The 26,398-nt window shown below is 45.8% G+C and overlaps 1 protein-coding gene across 5 annotated transcripts in view; it reads left to right on the top strand.

Moving 5' to 3' along the window:
• Positions 1-26,398, top strand: part of LOC117207611 — a 121,219-nt gene that overhangs the window by 84,803 nt on the left and 10,018 nt on the right. For 4 of the 5 annotated variants that reach the window (XM_033447986.1, XM_033447987.1, XM_033447985.1 and 1 more), the window contains 5 exons: positions 2,094-2,702; positions 2,938-3,851; positions 8,598-8,887; positions 18,778-19,126; positions 24,133-24,445. In XM_033447986.1, coding sequence (XP_033303877.1) covers positions 2,094-2,702; positions 2,938-3,851; positions 8,598-8,887; positions 18,778-19,126; positions 24,133-24,445 — 2,475 coding nt within the window. The remainder of the gene's footprint in view (positions 1-2,093; positions 2,703-2,937; positions 3,852-8,597; positions 8,888-18,777; positions 19,127-24,132; positions 24,446-26,398) is intronic. The other variant, XM_033447988.1, reaches the window with a different exon arrangement.

The raw sequence follows: 26,398 nt of genomic DNA, 5'->3' as shown, positions 1-26,398 counted from the left end.
GAACGATTGTACATTGGAACGAAAGTACCGGAGCAAACAACCTAGTACTTTGTTTCATCTGAATCAAAATTCGACATTTGTTTATTTACATTCTTCAGTGGTCCGTCTACATTGCAAGTGTTCTTGTTTGTAATTCGAATTTGTTTGTTTACCAACTATGGTCACATCCAGAGCACAAAATACAAGATCTAACGGAGCTATAGTATCAGTGAATGCAACAGTATCTCGATTAGAAGCGGCAAACTATACTCTAGCTGGCTAACTCTCTATACATATACTCTAACTATACATATAAGCTGGCTAAATAAACAGATTAGACGAGCTGAAATCACGAGGTTCACTGGCGTTGATGGAAATAGCCGGTCAATAAAGCACGGCAAGTCAAGAATCCCAAAACCCTCGGCAATGGAGGACTCGCAATAACAGGCTACGGGAGGTCTGAGAGACTATAAAGACCGTAGAGATAAGGAGGCTACGGTCGAACACCGTTCTGCTGAAATAGTAGAAGAGGAAGGCTCGATGAAATCACAGGGTAGACCTAGCCAGCCGTTCAAACTGAACAGCTGAAGCGAGCATTAGAATACAGCCAGCCTCGGGGATACAGTATCCGTTGAAACGAGAGAGGCATCAAATAATAATATACAGCAGATCGTATGATCTACTTCGAAAGGGATGGGAAGATTCAAGCAACAGACCGTAAAGGGACTAAAATCACGGGATAATAGCTCGGACCGACAGCCTCCTGTGGTGAAGGAGCTACGTAGCAGGGTACCATGATCATAGAGCCCTTTATAATCTAGGACAAGCTGGGATGACGTTCACCGATAACGAGGGCGTGGCTCTAAACCATAATGCAAAACCTTTTCGCAACTATCTCTCTGTCTTTTGCGAAATTGATATATTGTCTACTTTTCGAAACTATTCCGTACAACTTTCAAGTACATTACGTGACAATGATACGGTTTAATGCAACACAAATGGCAGGGTTAACGAGCTCGTAAACAGCGATGAACGATCGAGTCAGATCGGTAAACAATCGAGACAGATTTCTGATCGATAGTCGATGCACGATGATGGAACTCGAAACACGCGATTCTGTCCTCTGATAATCGGTCCCGTAAGCAAGTTCCTCCCCTACAAAGGGTAGCTCATCGCGTGATCGATCGGCAGACTCGCAATTGTTACGGCATTACGGTACAAACGACTTTCTCCCTTTATTGCCATGGCACGCGCATCCCCGGAACAATGGCCGTGTGCACAAAGCGCTGCGCGAAAAACAATTTTGTCAGACGCTGATTAAATCCGTTTCTAGGCCGTGCAGAGAATAGTTCCATCGTTATATGGGAAATTTGCTTTTCCATTTTATCGATTCGTGTCGGACATCGTGCCACGTGGCAGTTGAAAGTCGCCAAGTCTCGTTAGCGTCATCGAGGTGTCTGGAAAAAAGGGGAGGGTAGCTTGGTGATCGTCGAAGACTTAGCCAAAAATCAGTCTCGCAGGCAGATAAGTTTGCCTTTTATCTCTGTTCGAGATAGAAGTTAAAGAGAACGAAATGAAAGGCACGGCGAATCACGAACAGTTTGTATACCGGAAGTTCGTACGCCGAGGATAGACAAGCGGACCAATGGTAAGAAGAAAAGTTAGCAGTTTCGTGACCAGTTTCTCGGATACTCCTCGGTTTCTCCAGTTCCAACTGGTTACCAATTAGAAGTTGGAAGCTCTCGCGTGAACCACTAATCCTATTCGATGGATCGACCGTTTCTCTCAATCAGAACCACGTCTATCTGTAATTTTGCTAACTTCAACCGCATCTACCATTTAGCAGATGCAAGTCAAATACAATTCTATTCGACTGTTGTAACAGGAACCCGATAGAAAAGCAATTCCTTGCGTTCATTACATCTAGAAGAATCGAATTTTGTCAAATTGCACGGTATCGGTACTCGATCGAGCGTCATCTACGTCTCGGTTAAGCGGTCGCACAGTATCAAACCTAACTGAATCTTAGTCGGACCTAGGAAAAATAGCAAATGAATTTTGTCGAAACAGAAATATATGGATATTCGATCGATTAATTGTATCCACTGTTTTAGTTGAGCGATGGCACGGTATCAGAGGCACCTCGCCGTGTGGCCATTGAAGGAGGCCCCGGAAGCGGAAGAACGACCCTTTGCCTCCGCCTTCTTCACCAGTGGGCGATACAAGGCGATAGTCCTGCTCTGGCGTTCATCGTCCCTCTCCGTGAACTTCGAGGCAGTCCTGTGCTCAATTACTTGGCTCGAGAATTATTCCCAAGGACGGCAGCCATCGGCGACGCGGTCGCGCAAGTATGGCGCACGCTGCATTTAATGGAGGACCGTGTGCTGTTTATCCTTGACGGATACGACGAGTGTGTGGGGGGCAGAGCGTCCCTAGGCGATGCTATAGACCTTCTCGAGGGACGTTTGTTCCCCGACGCGAGGATCCTGGTCACTTGCTCGCCCAGCAACTCCAGCGTACTGTCGCCGTTAGTTCAAAGAAGGATCCATCTGGCTGGACTTGAGTGGCCCCACGTCGAGAGGCTCTGCGTGGCGTATTTCATTCACAACGACATCGCAGAGAAGGCTTGCGAGTTCCTCGAAGCGCTGAACGTACAACCACAGGCCGTCAAGCAGCTTGGTCAGCATCCTCTCGGCTGGATTATGCTCTGCTGTCTCTATCAGGTATATATCGAAACAGAATAAGGTTGGAAAAATAAAGATAGGATAGTCATAGAGCGGTGAAGGGGACGTTTAAAGTTTGCGGAAAAATCGTGAACGAGTAGTTGGGCAACCGAGTCGATTCGTTACCGGGCGCCATAAAAACGATCTCGCGTTGTCTGTGTGTTCGACGTAGCACAAGAGCTCCGAGAACTCGTAAAAATGTCGACGCTTTAAAGCTTGCTCTCTCGTTTCTCAGGACTCTGGAAGTTTACCAACGGAAACCAGCGCGCTGGTTCAAGCAGCCGTCAAGTGTATCGTGAAGAGGAGCCTCGATCCACCGGTACCTTACAACGAGGAGATCCCAGGTCATTGCAGAAAACGACTGGAGGATTTTGGAAAAGTGTCTTTGGCTGCGCTGAGGGAGGGCAGGTGCTGCTATACCGAGGCTGAACTCAGAGCTAGAGGTGGTGGTATAGAAGTTACCAGACTGGGATTCCTGACCAAAGGATTGATTTTCGGGCAACGACGAAAACCAGACCTGTACACACCGATTCACATGGCCGTAGCCGAATTCTTGGCAGCTTACTACTTAACCTCAGTAGCTCAATACGCCAATATTCTTCGAAGGGAGTTGGAGGGATTGCCATCGGGTATCATCAGCCATTTGGCTGGACTACTGGGACCCAAGACGCATTTAATATTAAACCAATTGTGTCCGCTGGAGGTACCACCCAGAGCAGTTTTCTCGTTGCTGAAAGCAGCCGGTGCCTCGGATGGAAACATTTCCGCCGTGTGTAGATTGGTCGGTGCAGGGCCGGGATTTGGTCCCGCGCCCAACGAGAGACCTCCAGCACCGCTGGTCCACACTTCGCCTTTGGAACTCGAAGGATGGGCGAGAATCCTGGAGAGCCCGGCTTGCACCCTCGAGGCCCTCGAGGTGGTGTTCCAAGTGGAGAGAGGCTCCGATCCCAGATACCTGGACGACTTTTTCGAAGCTCTAGCTGGAAATGAGAGTGTCAAGCTCGTGAGAATCACGTCGCTTCTCGGCCAAGAGTTCCCCGCGGATGAAGCGCAAAAGTTGGCCGGACACTTAAAGAGCGTCCTGAGCAAGAAGAAACTGAACGACTTTGAGTTGGTTATAACTTGTCTGGAGGAAGCAGCGCACGATAGGTGAGTCTCTGTCTAATTTCCCGTTAGAAATTTCTCTAATTTTCTCCCTGTACGATTTTCTTGCAAAATGTGTGACAATCGCAGAACGTGCTCGACGTGTCCGTCTTCGCGGCGATAGTTTGGCGATTGTTCAGACGTTTAAAAATCAAAAGACGAAGCTTTCGCTTCGCGTTTCTAAAACTGTGCGAGTTCAAACACGGTTTAAGAAGACGCACGTGAAACGTAGGAAGGTTACCACGCGGAAAGGTGCCGAAGGGTAACCGTACCGGAGTATTCGTTAAGCTGACAGCGAAAAAACCGTCGGCCCGTTTGCGCGAACGTCGAGCAATATCGGAAAGTGGATTAAAAAAGTTTGCCCGAGGAAAGTACGTGTACATGGACGAACAAATAGATCAGTTTTTAACTCGGAGCGAGAAGCTGTCTCGACGGGTTCTTTTCTAAGGCAGACTGAGAAACATTTAGAGCTATTAATAACGAACGCCTACTCATCTTCGGCGCGAAAAGAAGTTCCAAGGAACCACCTTCGTTATAGAGATTTGTGAAACAGGTTTTACACATTTTATAAACACACTCGGATGCTTTTATGGATCTTCATCGATTTATGCTTGCACGTGCGATACTTAACAGTTTCAAAGAACATCCTATAGACGACGGAGGATTGATGTACGTGCTTGATCGTGAAAGGTCGTCAGGATCGTTTCTGCAAAATTTCTTTCATCGATCGTACGGCGCAAAGGTCAGAAAGTAAATTAAAAAGTTTACTTCGCTCCGTATGATAGCAAAGAAGACGTTTACCCTCGCTCGGAGCGTGGAGATCGGAGGGTGGGAAAGAGCGCGTGTTTACCCAGCGAGCAAAGTACGAATATACGGGAAGGGTGGTGATGCTTCGAGTCCCCATTTACATAACCGCTCTGGTTGCTCGTGTGTGCGCGCGTACGTTTACATTGGCCGTGTCAGATGCTCTGCTTTCTAGCATGTTTGCAAGGAAAAGAACAGAAACTATACGGTGGAAAGCGATGGAAGCGTTGCAGAATTACGTTCGACCGTAACAATAATTCTCGAATATCCGTCGAATCTGCCTATTCGAATCCAGCTGCGTAAAATTGTTTTCGTTCTTTGTCGTTTCTCTATAAAGTGAAACCGTTGAAACCTGAGAAACTCGAGGCATAAATTTGACGCAGATGCGCACTGAGCGTCGCAGCTACCGCAAGACGAGCAAGATTTTTATTCTAAAGAGTAACTCTTGGGAGATTTTCAATTCTCTAACACGTCCTCCCGCAAACAACTTCGGACCAACGAAACTCGAGGATCTTCTTCTGCGAAGCAGAGATGTTTTTCACGCGTGGCCCCTTGGCGAAAAGGCCGATATTCGATATTCAAAGCACGACGATCGTGAGCTCGCGAGCAAACGCACTCCCCCAAATGTGACAAGAAGAGCGGGGTAACAATGAGCGGCCGTCGAGAGGGGCTGCATAAAGTCGTGGCGGAGAAAAAGTCGAGAAAGTGGCGGAACAATATGCCGCGGCAAGAATAGAGGAGAGAGGCTTCGAGATATTTTTCCTTCTTTTTGGGGAGATTGTTCGAGGATCATGAAGGGGCGCGGCTTCGTGACCCGTGGCGAAAAATTAAGGAGGACGCGGCACGATGGTTTTCATAGTCGAACGTCGGACCAGTCCTCTATATTTCTCCTTTTCTCGCGTTTCTTCGCTCTCTAGCGACTCTATCTGCTTTCCTTACCTCCGAACCTGCTTTCTTCGACTTCTTTTCGTCTCTCGTCCCCCTCTCGTTCGCGGTTCCAGTCTTGTCTCTATCTCCTTCAAAGTCTATATTTCTACGAATTCCGTGAGCAAAAGAGGCTCTACTCCACTAGCTGGCCCCTTGGCGCTTCCTTCTGTTCCTTTTGCCTTTGTCGCAGCGCTTTGAAACTTTTCGAAGGCTTTTCGAAAGAGTTTGCCTCAAGATGACGATTCATAATTTTTCTCGCAGCGGGATTTCCACGACGAAACGCTTTGGCGCTATCCGTATACGAAAAACTTGGCTACAATTTCCAGACTACAATCAAATCGCGAGGTCTCTTAATCTCGTTCCCAGCCTCTTTCCCTGCTGAATCCTGCGTCTGTTCTCCCTCTCCCGTACAATTTCTCCGACTACTCCTAAACAAAGTCTTCTACGTACTTGGTTTACCCTTCAACCCTCCTACCAACCCTTCTATCCCGAGCTCATTGCTGTTTCCAATTTTGACGTGTTCTCCGCGCCGTCGCGTTCTTTATTACTTGCTTTCCTCTCCGCGCCGTCTCTGTCGTCTAAACAGGACCAATACCGGAGAAAAATCTTTGAAACACGCGACGAGGTGCACGAGGAGGGCATCGTTTAACCGCTATTTGCCCGGAGGCGGGACATTCTCGACCCGACAAACTCATTGTTGCGCATCGAGAATGTCTTTCTCGCTTTTTCCACCCGTTCGTTTGCCTTCGTTCTATTCTTTTCCGCCGGAACCGCTCTGCTCAATATGATATCGAGTGAAGGTACTCTACATTCGGTCAGAATCTCGCTAGCAGGCAAACGCTCCGCAAAGAACGCCGATTTCGATCGATGGATGGAAGAAATACCCGGAGACTTGTAGCAGAAGAGGAATCGTCCGGAAAAAGAAACACGAGTCGCGACATGAAAGAGGGCGCAATGTACTTTACGGTTTGTTCTGCTCTCTCGATTGCTCTGCAATTTCGTTCTCGATGTTTCTAGAGAATTCTACGCTGTTCCACTCGTTCGTCTGATCCAATTGAACCGAGAAAACATTAGAAAAACGGTAGCCGATCTTCTCGATAGCGGATGGAATTCTACGAGTTTTCGAACTTGCCGAAAGTTCTGGCTGTTCGAGGAATTAATATTCGTGGGAAAAATTCTTTGATCGTTTTCTGCATCGTTTCGCTTATCGAAAACCACGTTGAAGTTATTCGAACAATTCAATGGATCAAATAGACAAGTTACGTTAAGACGATAAATTTTCTGCTCGCGCTGGTTATATCGAGACACGATCTTCCTCCTTGGTGAATAGCGCGTTACAAGCCGCGTTAACGCAGTGTGTAAATAATACAAATCCTCCAGGGCGAGTTCAGTCTCAACGAGACTGAATGGACTGTTAAGTGAAGAACGCTGTCTAAACTCTGAAGAAATCTTCGTCAAGAAAATCGTATAAGGAATATAACCGTCGATAGGTTGCTGAAAAGTCGACGATCACGATTTGGCTGACGTTGACGAAGAGACCGTGTTTCGTGAAACCTCGACCGAGATTAACTAAGCTATCTGTAGCGAGAATGAGTGACAGCTGTCGGAATATTTCGAGCGATCAGTGGCTGCGAGTGATAGCAGACACGATTGGTCAGACGCGCTCTGTACCTACAAATACAGCGGTGATAGTTCGAGTTAGTAAATTAAGCGTAGAGATATTTCGCGAGGGCGTGAATTGTTAGCGATAGAAACGAGGTCATCGGAAGTGTGCCTGTTCATCGTTTGCGCGGTTTATTTTTTTACTTTTTTTTATGTATTTTAATGTAGGACACGCGTCGCGCGATTCACGGATTTGTTTGATCGTCGAATAAAATCACATCGGGTCGGAACAATAACGGGCTTGGATATTTTAATTAACTTGGAAAACACAGACCACTTTATTTTAATTCCAGGAATATCGTGTAATTGAAGGCGTCGCTTTGTTTGCCAAATAATGTTCATGAATATGTAAACGAAGACTGTCACGTTATTTATAGCGATCCAGTTCGTTTATTTTCCACCATCGTTTCGACTGTTCCGCAAATGGAGCGCGCAACGCTGCATAAAAATTTCTTTCTGATACATAAACGTCGTCTCGATCTTATCGCTTATCGTTCTCCGTAAGAACCCTAACCGAGCTTACCGACTAGCATATAATGCTGAAGGAAATCCAGACTCGTTTGCAATTCTCCGAGGAGAAGTAACCGTGGCCAGGCTTTGCATAACTGTTGTACACGTACGCGTCCCAACCTCTCGAAATAATGGCGAATAGACAGAAGTGGCGAATATTACACGCGCATAAATCTATTCACTGTTGCCGAGTTCTTCAACACTCGAGCAAATTTACATAAGTTTGCGCTCGAGAATTACGAACAGCTAACAACTTACGAAAGGTATAGGTACCGTTGCAAGAAAATCGTTTTTCATAAAAATTCGACCAAGTTTGTTGGGTTTTAATTGAGAAAACTGGAACGCTCGCTTTCGACGGTCATATTTTCGGCTTCTTTGCTGACATTTCGCAAACACTGCAGTCGCCCGTATTGGTAGCAGTATGTCAAGCAGCCACTGATGAAGGAAACTGCAATGCTTGCGAAACGTTAGCAGGAAAACTGCAACGCTTCCTTAACTCGTGCCACGGTGCCGCGTTCTCGACGTTTTTCGCGAATAAGACGGTGAAAGTGGCCGCGGGAAAACCCAGAACCATCAACATGCTCCGTCGATTACCATCGTGTTCCAAAACCAAGTAACCGTAACGCGGTTGTTTAATCCCTTTAAACCTACTCGTTCCATTCGAATCTACGCTTCCACGTCCGCGAGTAAATGAGAATGATCTCGGGTCAAACAGAGCCGTGCAATCGGGTTAAACCAAATGTCCAATGATTCGGGGCCAATTTCCGTGTACCGTCCTATGGTCGACGGCTTTAAACGAACGATTTAGGCGTTTGTAACGAACAGAGGCATCGATCGACTGTGTTCCAGATTGGAGTGCGTGGTGAACGCCCTTTGCCGTGGACTGAGTCACGCGTCAGCCAGCCTGGCACGACTGGTCCTCGACATGAATCTGTCCGGCGAGCAAGTGTCCCGGGTCTGCGATGCTCTTCGTGGCTGCGTTCAAGTACAAGCGCTGCACTTGCCCCATTTAGGCTGTGGCTGCGAAGGGTTGGCCTCGGTCGCCGAGCTGCTTAAGGAGAGGCCTTTGCTGGCGTTAAATTTGGCTGGCAGCTGGGGAGCCAAGAACGAGGATCCATCCAGCTCTGGAATCAGTATGGGTAAAACTATGCCGTTATTCATTTTTATTTTTCTTTCACATTCTTTGATTTCCTGTTCTTATTTCCCTTCTTTCTTCTTCTTCTTGTTTACTTTACGTTCTGATTCTTTCTTTTTATGTTTTCATCCAACGCTGCTTGGCTGGATCGTAAATTGAAAAATTCTAGAAATACCAGCAACGCTTATTTATTTGGAATACACGACTTTCATTTCTGTCTCTTTTAATTTCCGACATTCGACGACGCTCCGTTTACACAAGCTTCAGCCAACTGAAAGGATCGTATCCGGCTCGACGAAACTTCAAATAATAAAAAAGAAATCGTTGCCGAGCTGCGTCCTGCTCTAATACGCGGATATGGCCGAGCTTTTAATAATAGTTCCGTAACGGTGCATCGTTATTCGTGGCTATTATTTTTCGTCTATCGAGGAGCTCGCTCACGTACCTAGCAAAGCATTCGCGCGTCAAAAAATCGAACGAAATCATAGAAGGATCCATGGGTCATCGTATCGGACAACACTCGTGCGTACATCGATGCGATGGATTTCCGGACTGGGCTGACCAACGGGTTGGAAGCTTAGGAAGTTGACGGAGTACGGTTCATTGGTCACTCAATCAACGAGCGTAAGCTCAACGAAGTCTCGGGGCTTAAGGCGACCAGAATTAATGATCGCGCGGCCTGAACGCTTCGTAACGTCCGACGTGCTCGTGTTTGATCGACCGATTCGTCCATATCTCTTCGATCACGAAGGAAAAGGCGCTGGAAATCGCTATTTTAAATTTTGATACGCATCACTTCGTTAAACGCGCTCCACTATCGGCCGCCATTAAAGCCAATCTGCATGATAGCGCTGGCACGCTGCATCCAGATTTATTGCGATCCGCATGCACTTAGACAGAAGCCAATACAGCGTGGTATCGAATTAGAGGTGGCAAACGGGAAGCTGCGAACCTATGGTCGTGGACCAAATTAAGAATTGATAATTAGTCGACTAGTGGTAGAATAATTTTTCATTTTTGAAGACATCGTCTTCATAGGAAAATCGAAGTACATCCCGTTGATCGTAAAAGAAGACGGTCTTTGAAAGTCAACCACGCACATTGTTACTTTCGGTTCACTACACAAGTTCGTATACCGTTGTGAAGAAGAATTGATAATTTATAAACAATTAAACTGCAATAATTGTGGAGTGGAGTAATCATGGGAACTTTGTTTACGACTCGTAAAGATGGAGAGATAAAATCGTTGAAAGCCCGCAGTACGTAAACCGACGACGAACTGTCCACGAACGCCATTAACCGGCTATGGTGCCGGAATTAGAAAGTTGGAATTAGAGCAGTTTCCGGCCCGCAGTGGGCAAATCGGACCGCGAAAGTTCCCGTGGCGTTTTCCATAAAGCCGGAGAACGAAACTTCAGTCCTTTCCAACTTTGTACCATACCATTTACCCAAGTTACCGAGCGTGGATACGTGGAATCATAAGGATCGTCCACCGGGATGTTCCTTCGATTTGTAAAGCGAACTGAGTTTTCTTATACGGAGATTTGTCCCGGATAACGAATACAACGAGTATTCCAATTTGCGTTGGAATTAGTTTTGTTCTCTTATTTAACTCTCTGTGATCCGGACGATCGATCTCGCTTAGCCCATTCCGGCAGATTCTTTTGCAAACAACACGAGTGGAATCGCAAAGAATTATGTAAGATATAGAGGTTCTCTAGAGATTGGTAATCTGCAATTCGATTAAAACGACAGAATAATGAGTATTCTTGAAGACAAGGCTGAGAGAAAGGACATTATCAGTGGGAAGTTGAACGATCGAGGGTCGATTAGGAACAGTCTTACGGTAAATCGTCGAATCTCGTGTAAACCTTCAATTGAGATGGAGTAGACTTTACGATCGGATCGTGATCGTTTCACCGAATCCTCCTTCGATTAGATCGCGGTCGTTTGTTTGCAGAAACGAGAAGGAAAAAAATCGCAGGCAGTTTGAACGAGCGTCGAATCGCTGGCCCGTTTTCCTAGGAATAATAACAACCCTTCGTCTTCTCTCGAGGAAGATGAACGGTCGTCCTCGAGACCGGTTTATACACGGAGCTCCGTGCAAACGACACTTTCCAAGTGAATTTCCGCTCGCAAATAACGTATTAATCATCTCCGACCAGACCCTCTCTGGCCCTTTGTTACACCCTGTCCAAACCTTCCCTCTTAACAGCCTCTTAATGTCTTTCTCTCGCTGCCACCCTCACCCCCTTATCTTCGATCCCTCCGTCACATTCACTCCGCTGCTCCGTCTTTCTCTCTTTGCGCGCATGCATGAATACCCTTGACGATAGTACTTCGTAGACGCCTTTAAAATCGCGACCCGTCCCAACATTTCTCACTGCATTGTCGTCAGATCTCATTGTAAGGAACAGGGCCAGAGGATTTCACGAAACAGTAATACACTTCTTCCTAGAGCTATGTGAATCGTTCACGATCGCAAGCTTTCATCTCCTTCGTCCGCCGTTTCACAAATATTATTAATTACGTTTTTTCGCATCTCGCATTTCAACCCTGCTGCGTCGTTTAAATCATTTTAGATGATGCTTTTCTTATCTCTTAAGTTTGCGTGTAAGGCGTTTCTTAAAATATTAAAAGTCTTGGTGATCTACGAAACGAGAATGAGATTAGAATCGCAACAGGGCTGAAATGACGGGAAACTGCTATTTTGAGAAACTCGATCATTGTCAGCGATTCGCTTCTATCTAAAATTTCCCAACGTACACAATACCGCAATAAGCGTATAAAACAAACATTTACCCTGGAACAATCGTGTTCTCTGCTTTCACGGGCCCATTTCTCGTCTCTCGAACTATCCCCAGCGCCTATCTCGTCTGGTTGCCTCCGACAAACGGTCGTCTCGCGGTTGATGTTATCGTCGCGACCGGTGTCGGCAAACACGCTGGCATGTATACGCGGCTTCCAGTTACCATGTTGTTGCTCCTTCGCAGCTCCGGCAATTACAAACACCTGCGGCGATTTCTCGGCGAGAACCAGCATCCCAGAAGCACCCTGTCCTCGTTTGCCGTAGGCAGAAACGAGATTTCTCGAAATTGCCGATCGATCTGCTCAAGGGAGTTTAAAGTAGCTGTGTTTCTTCTGGCCGTAGATCTTGCATCGGTGCATTGCAAATTGCCAAGCTCGTTTCCCTCTCGTCGAGTTTGTATTGTAAAGAATATTTTCCCGGTATACTGTCGGAGGAATTTTTTATCGACAATTCGAGGACACTCGGAACTTCGATCATTCCCTATTTTCTTTAAACGAATAACAGGAAGATCGAGTTTACTTCTGACTGGTTGAAAGCAGTCCCTCAAGATTCCGTTTCCGCTTCGAGGTCGACCCGAAAGCAATCTTTCTCGAGGCGACGGCGCCGTGTCTATGAACCGAGTCGTAGACAAATCAAATCTTTCGGCTCGACGGTTTCTCCAGAGAACTCATCGATTCTACCCTTTTCCTTTCTCTTTCCTTTCAAGTTTCCTTTCGGATCATTCGAGAACGATACAGAAAACCGGCGAAAGGGAAAATACGCGGGACACGAGAAACAACTGAAAACGGTTCGCTAAGCGACGTTGTTTCTCGACGGTTCCTTATTTTACTTGCGCCAAGTGGATTCCCAAAAGGGTATCTCGCGCAATATTATTTTCGACGAATGTTCGACGAATTTTCGTTACACGATAGGGAAACACGCAAAGAATAACCCATGGAAAACTGAACACGTTGTACAGAGATAAATGATACGCTACAAGTTACAAGGTAATGCAATTTCGATTTTCATACAACGACTATCTGCCCATTCGGATCCTTTTACAAAGGCCGATCGATCTTCGATAATCATATATATGTGTATCTATCAGAAACCTTCGGTAAATGATACGCTGTAACTCTATTCCCGGAGTCCAAAGATAATTATGAAAATCGAATCTCTGTTGTGTAACTCAGCGTGAGATCACAATACGTTCGAACATTATTTTCCACCAACGAATCACAGTGAACAATTCCAGGTTGCAATTTCAACATCGCGATATCAACCAGGTTTATCAGCTATCTACCTCTTGGATCGTTTTCACTATGATTCTAGACCCGTTTAACCTCGTTCCTGTCGAGATTTCTGTCTGTATCCTCGGTTCAAAATTGCACTTAGGTATCCGCGGTATCAACAATCTCGCAGTTTTCCTTTCCTCTAGCTACGAGCGTATCGTCGGCGCGAACGTCTACACGACGCGGCCTCCAATCTCTCTTCAGGCACTCGAATCTCAATAAAGCCTGCCCCGCAGCTGAACACGCCTATTTGCTCCCGTTACGGGATTCTAATCAATCCGCTTCTGGTTGCCCGGCTGGATTCAGCTGCCGATAGCAAGCAACGAGAAAAACGATATAACCACGGGAACGGATGAACGAGCTCGCTTCAGCTTTCCACGTATATACAGAAATATTTCTTCGATAGAAATATTATTATTAGTCATTTCTTTATTTCATATACGGCAATAAAGAGCCATTAGTGTGGACAAAATTATTGTAAAGTGCACGAAGAGGTACGAGTGCGATAAAGAAAAAAAAAAAAAAAATACGAAGAACACGTTTGGTAAATTTTTCATCTGGGAGAAACAAATGAAAAATGTAAAGCATTGCCGCATGTATCGATGGAAGAGATATAAACAGAAGACGATATTTCATTATTATTTTTATTTATATAAATACACGATTTTATTTGAACGAATCGTTAATTGTATTTATATGGAAATAAATATTTCGACAAATTCAAAGTATCTAGGGTCTAAGAGGATTACCATGATTACGAGGAGGAATAAATTTATTTGTATAAAAGCCACTTTTTAGATCGATGAACGAATCGAAATGCGATTGATTCCCGAAACTTGTTCAAAGAGTAATCGAAATTTGATTTGTAGGTCAGCGTACTTCGTGCACCGAGACAAAGCATCAAAGCATTCCAGTATCGTTGCAACTACCATGGTCCCTGTAGCCATTACAGACTGTTCGTTTCCTTTACACGTTTGGCTACAGCATCGATCCACGATTCTCGAGTTCGGCCCGATCTTCCGTTTCGCCGATACTAACCGTAGCGAGCAGACTTTTTCGTCTGAACGTAATTAGGGAAGTCTCGTTCGACTAAGTTTAAAAGGTAGACGGGAAACGCGCAGTCTGGAAAACGGTTTACGTCTGACGGTATAACCGGTTCGCTGCCGGAGAATATGAAACGTAAATTGCACGTTCGGAGTACGAGCTGTCGTGCTACGAAATTGCATCGCAGAGCACGCTCATCGGCCGGGGAAATTGAATGAATCTGTTCGTTGTCGTCGATTGACATTTGGGTCAACGTAAGTAGCGCGCACCGATAATGATTATTTCCAGGTTTGAGAACTCGCCAAGCCGCGAGGAAACAAGAGATGCACGTACGCGTACGATCGATGCCGAACGCGGAATGTTTCGGACGTTCACGCTCCGTAGAATCGGTGCGCTTCGTCTCTGCGTCTTATTTTTCCTCCTTTTCTTTGCCCTTTTTAACGAATTACGTAATTATCCTGGTTTGTCCGTGACGTTGGCGAGCTATTCTCGACTTTAATGAAATCCAAGAGGAAAAGAATAAAATTCGCCCGGATGGGTGAAGGGAAAAGATGTTCCCAGCCGTTTATTATTCTCTTTGCCATTGCGCTTGTTCAGCTGCGGCACGAGCGCGAATGAATTTAGATGCAACGAGAACCCGTAATGTTCTTCGATAATATGGGTCAAGCTCCAGTTTCGTCGAGCGAATGGAAGCCCTTAATACGCGCGTGTGCCTCCATTATCTGTCTTAAGTGGTTATTTAGTGAAATAGGGCCAACAGCGTGCAAAAAGCACGCTACTCCACTTGAAATCGAATTTCTTATCGCGATGCTTAATCTAACCCTCTACGACAGGCAAACCATCGCCTTCAAAGTTGAAGCTGCATCGTACGATCGTTTAACTTCGTGTCAATCGCGATCGTAGGAAATTTACAAGCAAAGATCGAAAACCAGTTTACTCTGGATAAATTTACAATGCTCGATTGCTACGCGCTACATCGAAGGTTAATAAAGCGCCCTTACCGCGAAAACGTAAGCCCCTGCCTGTAATAAATTCCCGATCGATCCAGCCAGGCTACCATCTATTATAAACAGTTGGTAACTCGAAGAACTTGAAGCGCACCGGTCGGAACTATTAACGGGCTCCTCGACATCATCGAAGAACAACACCGAGGCGTTTGCATCACGCGCACTTCCATCCCCGCGTTCGATGTTTGCTCGCGATACTCGACTTCTTGATCTTGGCGAAACTTCGTGTTATTAACGTTTTCCGTTCATCGACCGATATGAAAACAAAACGTTGCACCGATACGTTTTCTTTCGTATTTCTATTAAAATCTCCTCTCTATCTCCGTACCGATTTATATTTCATTCCAATGTGTAACTATAGCGTTACGATATATGCACCGCGACACGTGCACGAGTTTTTCTCGCGACAATCTACGCGCCTCAGACTGAATTTTCACGATTTTGAACGTTAACACTTGTAACGTAAAGTTTCGGTATCCGAGAATTTCTCAGCTTCTCGAAGAGGCTGATTCTCGCGTAGTTTCAACCGCGTTTCCAACGGGTTACTGCACGTAATTAATCCACGGCGGACACGCGACCGCGTTTTACGTGTCCGCTGCTTATGCACGCGTCTCGAGCGTAACCGGAGACGGCGGAGCCGAGGAGTCACGGCGCGCTTTGAATAAAGTCGACGGAAACGCGGTCGACGTGAAACTTAACCGAGCGGTCGGTCGTTTCTTTGCCTCGCGTTCGATTATTCAAATGTTCCCATTCCAGGATTCTGGATCGTCTATTTTTCTTCGTGCATCGATAACGAGGATCCTATAGAAGCTGGGCTTTTCCAAGAGTCTCGTATTTTTGATGAAGTTTTTAGAAGATCAGCTAAAGCGGAAGAATAAGTATGTTGAAACAGCCTGTAGAATGTAGAGCGAAATTTAAAAAAGGGAAAGGAGTATAGAATGAAATAGTAGAAAGCGTGGTTCCTCTCGCACGTTCCGTGAAATAATAACAAATTCTGCGGAGTGAGAAGAGGGTTAAACGAACTCGGAGAAATGAGTGTTCGATCGCGCCTCGGAGATTCGAAGCGGAATTAAATCGGTTTGGAACGAGGGAGAACGTTTCTATCCAATGTGCCATGGTCGATGGAAACGGCCATTACGACGCTTTAGAACGGGAAATGGTTTTTGCGCGGGTTACCATGGCGGGCGAGCCAAAGTAAATTCGTCGTCGAGTCTCGCGATAAAAACACCAGGTCCGATACGACCGACGCGATTGTCGTCGCGTTAAAACGATTCGTCAAGAGGCAAAAAGATGTCTTTCACCTAAACGCGTACCCATTCGAAAAATCTTCTGTCGCCTCGCTTTTCCCCTTTCTTCTGCAAGAACCGACGCTTCGATTCTCACTGGGTCGAACGTGGGTTCAAGAGGAACGAAAATTACGTAGAATATTGTACGACTGGCTAAACCGTGTCTACTATTGACACTTTCAACTTCCAACCAGTTTTCCATTACGAAGAAACTAACGTTTTGAGACTATCTATACCACGCACACTTTGCTGCTCTAAAAGCTGCCGCGATACCAGCTGACTCGAAGAGCCGTATGAATGATCATGCTTTAAAACAACTCTCTCTCTCTCTCTCTCTCTCTCTCATTCTCGCTAGCTCGTAAAGAATAATGAATCCCATCGGCGTTCCGCGGTTAGTTATTACCTTGAGCTACTCGCCAGCCCTGTCGTTGCTAATTGTTCCTGCGCGGAACACGACCGAGTAACGAGGGCAGACAGAGTCAGGAATTCCTAGCTAGAAGTTGGCGAGCGGCGAGTCTCATTTCCTGGCTCGAAGCGGTATTTTCCATTTTCCTCTGACGCACGTCGCGCGTCCAAAGGAGCCTCTTCAAGCCAACGGAAATATCGCTACAACCTTCCTTCGCAACTCACGCCAGGATGAACCAAATTTCGACCGACAGGGACCGCTGAAAAAGTTTTAGAGCGAGAGGTCACGCCATGGTAACACGCTACGTGGATGTTCCGAACAGGAATTAATATTCCAAGCAGAGTTCATCGCTGGCTGATTTCTCGTCGAATTTCCAGTGATTCGTGACTGCCACGTACGCCTCTGTGAAACCACATCCGAAAAGGAGTTTGGTAACTCCTTGCAAATCCGGGACGAATTAAAGCTATCACGGGCCAGCAGCTCTCGAAAATGCCCGCGGATATAATGAGATTATCGCATCTGTGACTCAGACGTGGTTTTATCCCTTGGAATTCCTCCCATCTTTGTTCCCCTGGCGGGTTTGAACGTTTCCAGGGATCGTAGTAGAGTCGAGTGCATGGAGAATATTCCTTACCTTTCACCTGTGACATATTTCGTCCTAATGTTAATTCGAATTTTTGCTATGGTTACATGTAGTTCGCATGTGAGGAAAGGACGAAAATAAAAAAGCCTACGATTACTGCGGTATTTATCATCGCTTTGAGGTGTTCAAAAATGCAACACGGGGAATGCGAGCTCGCGTAAAATTTTATCACGCACGACCCGCTCGTCGCGAACAGTCGACTTTATAAATTCTTCCGGAATACACATTGTTCTCCTATAGCCAGCTCGTAAATGTTTTATGCTTTTCATTCTGAGCACGAGCTGTTGCGTAGCTTCTTCGCGATAAAGTTTCTCTAGCATTCATGATAATACGATCGACGAGACGAGAAGCAGGTAAACTGGGGACGAGACGAGCCTGTCGTAAAACAAGAGTCAGTCCGCCTGTAAACTGGAATATTTTTATTGCCGACCGCACGCTCCACCCAATTTACAGTAATGACTCGTTCGCGATCGAACATCGAGAAAGATACAGTAATATAAAATTGAACGAGCAAAGGGCGAATCTTCTTAAAGGATACAAATCCTGGAACGCATGTTTTGGAGGCTTGCCGTAAATTTTCGCCTTCACGCCACACTTGCATCGCGGTTTCATCTAGCAGTGCGTTCAACCGTGCGACGTATTGTTCGTCATTGAAGCCATTATCTTACAGAGCGTTGGGGCACGATGCGGAGAAGGAGGAGGGCCCTTAATAGAGTTCCCTTCGTAACCACTTCCTGTCCGGATCCGAGCCTGTCGCTTACTTTACGAACCGCCTGGCAACGTGCTAGCCGACCACGTTTCCCTTCTCGCTTATACACTTCGTTTATATTAATTCTACGCGGCACAAGCTTTACTGCCAGTAAACTCGGCTGAACGCTCTTAAAGACACCGCTACCCGGGCTGTCGTCTAATGCAGACGTCGGAAGGGTTTACCCAACCCTGTGCAATCTTACGAGCTTCCTTACAGGATAAAGTGTTTCTCGTTGTTCATCTGCAAATTGCTTTAACATCGGCCACTTTGTACAAATCATAGCATGTCGCGATTTCCGGCCGTGGTTTTCACGTGACGAGCATCGTTATTGCCCTAGCGTCGAAAGTACTTGAATATGATGTTAAATTGTTGTTTGTAACATAACAATTATTTCCTTTCCAAGCCTAAAATTAACTTCCTCGGAAGATCGTACTTATCGAGCAAACTTGCAAATTCTTGCAGATAATTTGTTATTTACGTATAACAAATATTCACGCTAGTCCTGCAATCGTTTCCTTCCGAAATATAGAACCAACTTCCTAGGACACAACCTTACAACTAACTCGATCTTAAACCTGACATATTTTCTTTCAAGATGCGATCGACCAAGTTTGCATCGTCGTTCGATCTTATCTCAGTGATCTATCCATGTTAAGAAGATTCGTGTGATTGTATAGGTTCAGGTTCCGGTTCTGGAAGCAGCGGATGCGCGTCCAGCACCCTTGGCACGCTACCCCTAAACCGTTGCTACTCGTCGCTACCCCGAGGCGCGTTGGCAGCCTATGGCAGTTTGACAAGGCCCGCTACACTGCCGAGACTTCCTCTTGGGCTTGGCCTTGGTCCTGCGCCCGCTACCGGAAACGGTCCGTTGCCGCAGAACGACAGGGACAGGGACAGCAACGGGAGTAGCAAAAGAAACAGCGACAGCGTGCTCTGTCATCGTTTACCGCTGCTACATCCGTTACCCACCTGCGACGTCAGCAGTCATCAAGGAACTGGCTTCCACGAGATCTTCAACGCTATCAGGTGAGGACTATCTTCGTGTGATTTAATAGGTGGACGTTTCAGGGGCTAATCTCCAATTAATTAAAGGAACAAGGACTTGGATAGTTGTCGAGCAAACTTGGAAGTACTCGTGATCAAAAGAAAATGTTCTTTTAATTATAGCAAATTAAAAAATTGTTGAAAAGATAGACGTTTCTGGAATAACTGTTTAATCTAAAGTTTCAAAAAGGGTGAAAATGTCGGAGCAGTGATTAATTAAATTTAGAGATTCGTCGAATAAATCTGTATGCAAGAGGTAAAGTTACTTAATTGCGAGAGAAGGTTGCTTCACGTTTGATACCGGCGAGAGGAAAATTGAAATAAACTGCAAACTCCAGAATTTTCATTTACGACTTACCGAAAAACCGCCGGTAGTGCTAGGGTTGGCCCCAGACGTCTCGTAACTTCGTAGGCCGTGGTACGAACCGCTGCGCTGAGTTCCTCGAGGAAAGTTTTCGAGATTTGGTTTTCCAGCAGCCGGTAAATGAGTTATGGAAATTAAAGAGACGAAGGAGAGTGGCCATTCAGGAAATTATACGAACTGCCGCTGGGAAGTTTCCGCAAAGGGCGTGCTCTCCCCTTCAGGATGGACGATTGTTAGGCGAGAAATTTAAGAGCGACGGGGTTAGATTGCGTCAACATCGTTCTTGCAAGGTCGTTGAAATTGCGAAAGTTCCTCCCACCTTTCGTCTCTCTGGTTTTCGGAAAATATCGCTTGAAATTTCTCGAATAAATGTCGCTTTACATTTTCGCCAACATATCTCGAAACTAAAAACAATATTTGCCAGAGCAAACAATCCATCAGCATACAGGTTGCCTGGCGTGTTACGCTCGCTGGAGATTCTATGGGGTTTTATCGACACCAAAGAGTTTTCGAATGAAATTCTGTCACCTGCCCGCAGCATTCGTCGTGCTGGGTGTTAATTTCAGGTCTCACCTGCGCGTCACCTGGAGACCGTTCATTGTTCAGACACATGTGACCTCGACAAATCCCCCTTTCAGCCTCTGTATTTCCATTACACAGCCTGCAATGGAATTCTTTCATCCACGTTTCACATCATAATTCGGACGACCCAGCTGCGAGGGGAAATTTCATGCGAATTCTCGGTATAACCGCGTCGAATAATCTCGCGGCTGCCAGTTTTCCTTGCGCAACGTTATATAAACCGGATACCGAAAATTTTTCAAATATCGAGCACGCCAGCGGGAAACCGCCGTGTTACACAGCCATATACTTTTTAATCTCGTGCTTGGATTCACCTATGAATTTCATTTCGTGATTTCCTTCTCTTTTTTCAGCGGTTTTGTCAGATATAATATCTAAAAATATAAAAAACACGAATGCCAGAGGAAGAGAGAGAGGACAGACACGGATTACACGGTTCGAACGTTCAATTACACAAAACAGCTGGAATCCATTTTGATTTGACGCGTGTCGTTGTTGAGACTTCAAGGCGGCCGTAAAACGAAAGTGCGAAACGAGGAACAAGGTAGAAACTAGAAACGTCGTGCGAGAATCGTCGTAAAAGGAACGGCGACAGGCATTCGTGCTTTTCCTCTATTGGCCGTGGCCTGAACCATTTGTTCCGTGGCCCGTTGATGAAAAGGTGGCCAGGAAGAAAGCACACTCTCGCGCTCTTTATGAATCCGTTTACGAGCGCGAGCTTCGGCGCGATACGTGGCGCGTTGGAACACGCTGCGAAACGGAAGTCGACCGGCTGCGTCGCGGCCCTCAGGCTCATTGTTTCTCCGTTTACGAACGAACCTCCAGGCGTCAACCCTGAAACGCGAAAAATAACTTACACCCTGTTCCTTTGCTTTGTCCCTTCCTTTTGTTTCATCGGCTTTTACACAACACATAACAGCCATGGAATCTAGCCTCGCTTCTGCGCTCTTTCAACGTTTGACATTTTTATCGAGTCTCTTAAAACTCGTTCGAATGAGGAATTTGTCTATCCTCGAATTTTCGTTGAAATTTTGCGCCAATTTCTATCGATGATATTAGGTCTATTTTCTGAGCAAGACACGCTTTGATCATTTCCAGCCGCGTAACTCGCTGAGTCGCAGGGTCTAACGGAAACACGTTTTCGATGGCAAAGAGTCAGACCGACACGGAGAAATAATCTCGCAAATATTTTTCTCGGCTAAGTCCAATTTACTCGCATCTGACGGGCCGCTCCGTATTTTTAATTAAAAACATCGTCCAGCTATTCATACGAGTTCCAAGCAATTCACTCGCGTGCGCAACCCGTGTTTCCAATTCGTTGTAACGCACGGGAACGCGAGCAAGTCAAAAGGCTACTCGAAGAATCCAGATGGCAAAGCGAAACAGTGTTTCGCCTCGGCTGGCGTTGCAATTAAAAGTGTCCGATCCGACCATACATAAATAAAAAGAGCTATTTTAAAACACATAGCAGTTGAATGTAGTCGGCGGTAGCACGTACAATCCGTTGATAAATTAAAAACATCGTTTAAAAACTTTTACAAATTTATGCTCTATATCAAATATTTCGCTCGATCGAAATTTTCCACGGTAACTGAGTTTGATAGGAACTCTGGTAGAAGGAAGAAAAGGCAAAAGTGGAAAAGTATGGCACGAAACGCGGTGCAGTTAATGTTGTTAAGCATCCGGATTGCTCAGGTATACGCGGCCCGTGCCGTAACTTCGGACAATCTTCTTTGAGTGCAGTTGAAAGGGAACTACAGGAAGACTGCAAGTTCTAGCTTGCTGCAATTAACTTGTTTACGACTTACAATAGCTAAGTGTACCTATCGATTCCTGCTTTCTTTGCACATTCACTCTCTGCTGTTTCTTTATTCGTTTAGAGAAATTCTTCTGTGACTATTTCACGTTGCTTCGAATTTCCACGGGACTCGCGATTTCATTCAGTTAAAACGTATCACTGGAAAACTCGAGTAAATGTAATTCGCTGAGTGTTCCATTTTAACTTGTAAAGGATTTCACCGGGTCGTGCAACCGTTTAAAAATCGCATACCGCTTTCCATCGATTTATCCAAATATTTTTACCTTCGTTCTTGTTTTCATTACAAAGGTGTGTCTCGAACATGGAACGTTCAAAAGGAAAATCCGAAACAGTTCTTTCAACTGTTTAGAAACCACGGTGTTCCATTGTCCATTCATTTATCCAAGTATTTTTACGTTCGCGGTTACAAAGGTGTTTTAAGGGTTACACGGAACGCTCAAAAGAAAAATCAATCGCACGAGGAAGCGCGATATCCGAAATACGTCGCGTAGCCCGTGATCCATTGCTTACCTGGCGGCCGTTTATTCTCACGGCAGAGTGCGAGGTTTCCTAGCAGAGAACGATACCGAGCGGTTGAAATCGAGAGAAAAACGGTGGTCGATACGCGCTTTGATTTAAAGTATCACTTTTATTGGCCGAGTAGCTTATCCGCCGTGAGCGGTCTGAATAAAATGTTTATTCTCGATGGCGATTCAAAGCACGACCGGCACGTACCAGCTCGCAAGCTATATTTTTCCTGCGATAGATACGTCCAGCCCACTCGCTGCAATTTACTTGTGCCGGATACCATTAAAGGCGCGCCATTAGCTGTGCACGCCGCTACCAAGCCATGCCACCACGCTAATAGCCCGAGTAAATATCCTCCGAGGAGTGGATACTATTAAATCCAGACGCGATCCCGACCGATCCAAACGATCCAGCTCCTTCAATTGTCCCTATTAAACGCAGGTATACGCAGTCCCTTGCTACGCGTGGTAAGGTTTCTTCTGGACGAAAGTTACCGTGAACGTGAACGGAGAGAACCGCTCTAGAAACAATGGAATTCTTGTACAACCCTTGTGGAACTGTTGTGGGCCGATAAGTCTGATTCATTGAGTTATTGCCGGAGCCTGAAACTTTTAGTGGGCTCGATTGCATTAAATCCGACGTGACGAGACGTATCGGTTAGTCAGACACATCTGCGTGGAGGATTGCGAGCACGTGTTAATGGATGATCTGATTTGTCGGGGAACTGTTCAATTTACAAGCGTACCGGCGAATAATCAACGCTGCTCGGAATCGATCTCGTTAAACACAGACGGGTCCGCGTTATCTCGCTTCCTATGGCCGTAATTGCGTTTACTTCAGACCTCCATTTTTGTAACAATCTTAATTTCCTCGCCGATCTTTTCTTTTTTTACTTCATCCGTCCAGCCAGCGCGAGCGAGATTTAATTAAAAGTCTATCTGTGTTCAATTAATAAAGGGGTGCCACCCCCACCAACCGTTAGACCGGTGTAATCATCGATCTTGCGTAATTACCGAGCTTGTCAGTTGCTTTGATTAAATCCTCCTTCTTCAGTTTCACAGTTCTTTCTCCGGTTTGTGGCTCCATATCGAAACGGGCAACATGGCACAGAGTCTGTTATAATTCCGTGCAAATTACGCTGCACTATTTGTTAATGTAGATCGTACGCTGTTATTCGTGGAATGTGGGTCACTGATTTAAGCGAGATTGCGAACTAGAGATTTGTATCGACGTTCGAGTTTAATTTCTTGTTCCGTTATGGGCAAACTCACAGCCGTAATGGAAACCCCTGTTAGCCCTCTCTCGTATTATTGGTCCACTTTTCCTATGCTAATTCGCCATTTCTCCTATCGTAGAGAGTTCACGATCCTTCCAATTACCGATACTATTAACCCCCGAGTGAATCCTCGTTAGAACTTGAATCCAATCCAATTGCGTCATAAGGACACTGAGAATCCACTTTCCTTTTTATGTAACCAATTTTCTCCGCCTCTTTTTAACCTCTTATTCATTTTGTCAACTCTCCTTACGGCCTTATTCTCTATTCCTTCGCTTGTCATTAACATTTTGCTCGTTAAAACTTCATTTTCCAAATATCAATTTCCCTCTACTAATTTATTGAAATAGAATTGCAAACTGAATAGCGACAGCAACGTCGACCAGTCGAGAATTACGCGAGTATTCAACTAATCGGCGATGATTTATCGAATTCCCCAGAGAACCGAATTGCAAGCTGAGGTCCTTGAACGTGTCTAAGTGTTTGCTCGGCGGATTAGACGCGGGCTGCTTGGGGGAGACCATCAGAAGGGCGCGCAATTTGGATGCTTTAAGGGCTGCTGGTGCATCCAGACCAGCGGACGTGATGCCATTGGTTCTTGCATTAACAGAAGCGCCTTGTCTTCAGCTCTTAGATCTGGCCAGTCCACGGCTAGCTCTCGACGATCATCCTTCCAGATTGCTGTGTCACGCGCTCGCCAGGAACACCACCCTTAAGCTGCTCAGTCTCGAGGGTTGGACTTTCAGAATAGAGGTAAGTTCGTGCAGAAGTTGTTTGATCATTTTTACACGCGAACACCACAGGTAGAAACCATGTTAAGTCACGTTACTCTTTTTTTGTTTTATAGAATAATAGTTTAATAACCGAATATATCATCAACCAATTCTACATCTAAACTACATATCGTCGTATTTGATTTTCGGGTTCGATACGTGTTTCTATCGTCGTCTGGAACATTCAATAAGCGCATTAGTATCATTATTTATGGAAATTAATCGTATGCATCATATCTTGGAAAGGCTCGTATGGATTGCACCTGTGTATTTTATATTAAAATACTTTCTAGCCAGCGAGTGATGTAAAAGTCAGAAAATCTACATGTAGAACGTAAATTGGCAAGAGGGCGATAATTCGCGAAGAACAGAAGGCGCTGATTTGTATTCGTTGAGCAACCGACACGGGGGAAAGCCATAAAAGTTGAAGAGGGGAAAAATAAAGGGTGGGGGCGTCGAGTAAGAACCTCTCGAGCGGCGGGCTTCCCGTTTCCTGGTCGGTGGCTTGCAATTCCGAAAGTGCTAGCTGGTAATATCCTGGTGCTGCTGCGCAGCTGGCCGTAGCTATGCAGCACAAAGTTGCCTAACGGTCCCGACCACCGCGTCCGACGAGAGAGCAGGATTCCAACTAGCCGTCTCAATAACAATGTCTGAAAAGTTCGTGTAAGCTCCGCCGACGCGCGGTGCCGCTCAAACCTTCTTAAATCTGAAATACCAGCCGTGAGCATGCCGCAAAGCATTCTTTTATTCGCGCCGATTACCGCTTTGATAACGCAATAACATAGAAAACTGCTTACCGTATTAAACTAGCGGATAGCACAACAAGCTAACGCACAAGAAACTAACGTTCCGCGTAAATACCAGCTGACTTCCGAGTAAATCGAAACGATATAATTTTGCCGGTTTACCGATCTGCCCGTGGTCGACCAACGTGAACGTAATTTCTGTTAAGAACGAGGTGTACGCGCAACTGGAAACCGTGAAATTTTCAGCGTTCCGTGAGGTTAGATCGCGTCATTTCGAGAATACGAATTCACGCGGCTCTTACTTCGATTCCAAATTAGAACTTTTGCACGTTTTCCTTCCCTAAGAATTGCTAATATTATAGCTACGAATATTATCGAATGGGATTTCACACGGAGCACTCGCTCGTTTTTCTACGACTCATGGTTCTTTATTTCTTCCGCACGTTCTCCGTGCGTGCTTTCGTCTTAAAAGAATAAATTAAACGGAAAAAGTAAGGATCAGGCGATCGATACTAAACGAACGGACACGGAGTTTTGCGGTTACGTTTTCGAGGTTTCGACGGAATTACGAACAAAGCGGGATCCATAAAAGGAACTGATGAGGTATCCGGGGTCTACTAACAGTAACTTGGTGGCTCGTAAAAAGAATCACTCGAGAAGTCTGTGGTTTCCAGCCATGGAACCGAGGTCACAGGGATTTGCGCATATCCCCGTGCTCTTCTTCTTTGGAATTTTTAACGACACCGCAAGACAGATCTGCTGGAAATTCCATCGAGTTTCCCAGCTCGTGCTACGTCCTAGCCATATTCGACGCGAAGCAACGACACGATTTGAAACCGTCGGGCGGAAACGAGTACGAGAAACGACGCGCTCCACAAACAGGAAATTCAACCGTTTTCATGCGCGAATTTTCGTCGATTTTCCCCCACCGCCGGCGAACAGAACGATTTCCCTCGCAAACCAGCGGAAACGCCAACGAGATTGGACGTTCCACAGACGATTACACGCAGGGCACTCCCTAAACGCGTCACCTAATCAGATTTATGACGTCGAGATTTCGAAACGACCGGCTAGCGGTCGGGGAGCCGACCGACAGGTGTCCCTGATGCGCATTATTTTCACACCGCGCTTTGATTAACGTCCAGAACCACTGGCCACGCGTAGCAATTGTACGTCGATTACTGCAA

Source organism: Bombus bifarius, unplaced genomic scaffold (assembly GCF_011952205.1).
Source record: "Bombus bifarius isolate JDL3187 unplaced genomic scaffold, Bbif_JDL3187 scf7180000008039, whole genome shotgun sequence".
Taxonomy (NCBI): domain Eukaryota; kingdom Metazoa; phylum Arthropoda; class Insecta; order Hymenoptera; family Apidae; genus Bombus; species Bombus bifarius.
Note: the sequence above shows the minus strand (reverse complement) of the source record. Positions and strands in the feature narration are given on the sequence as shown.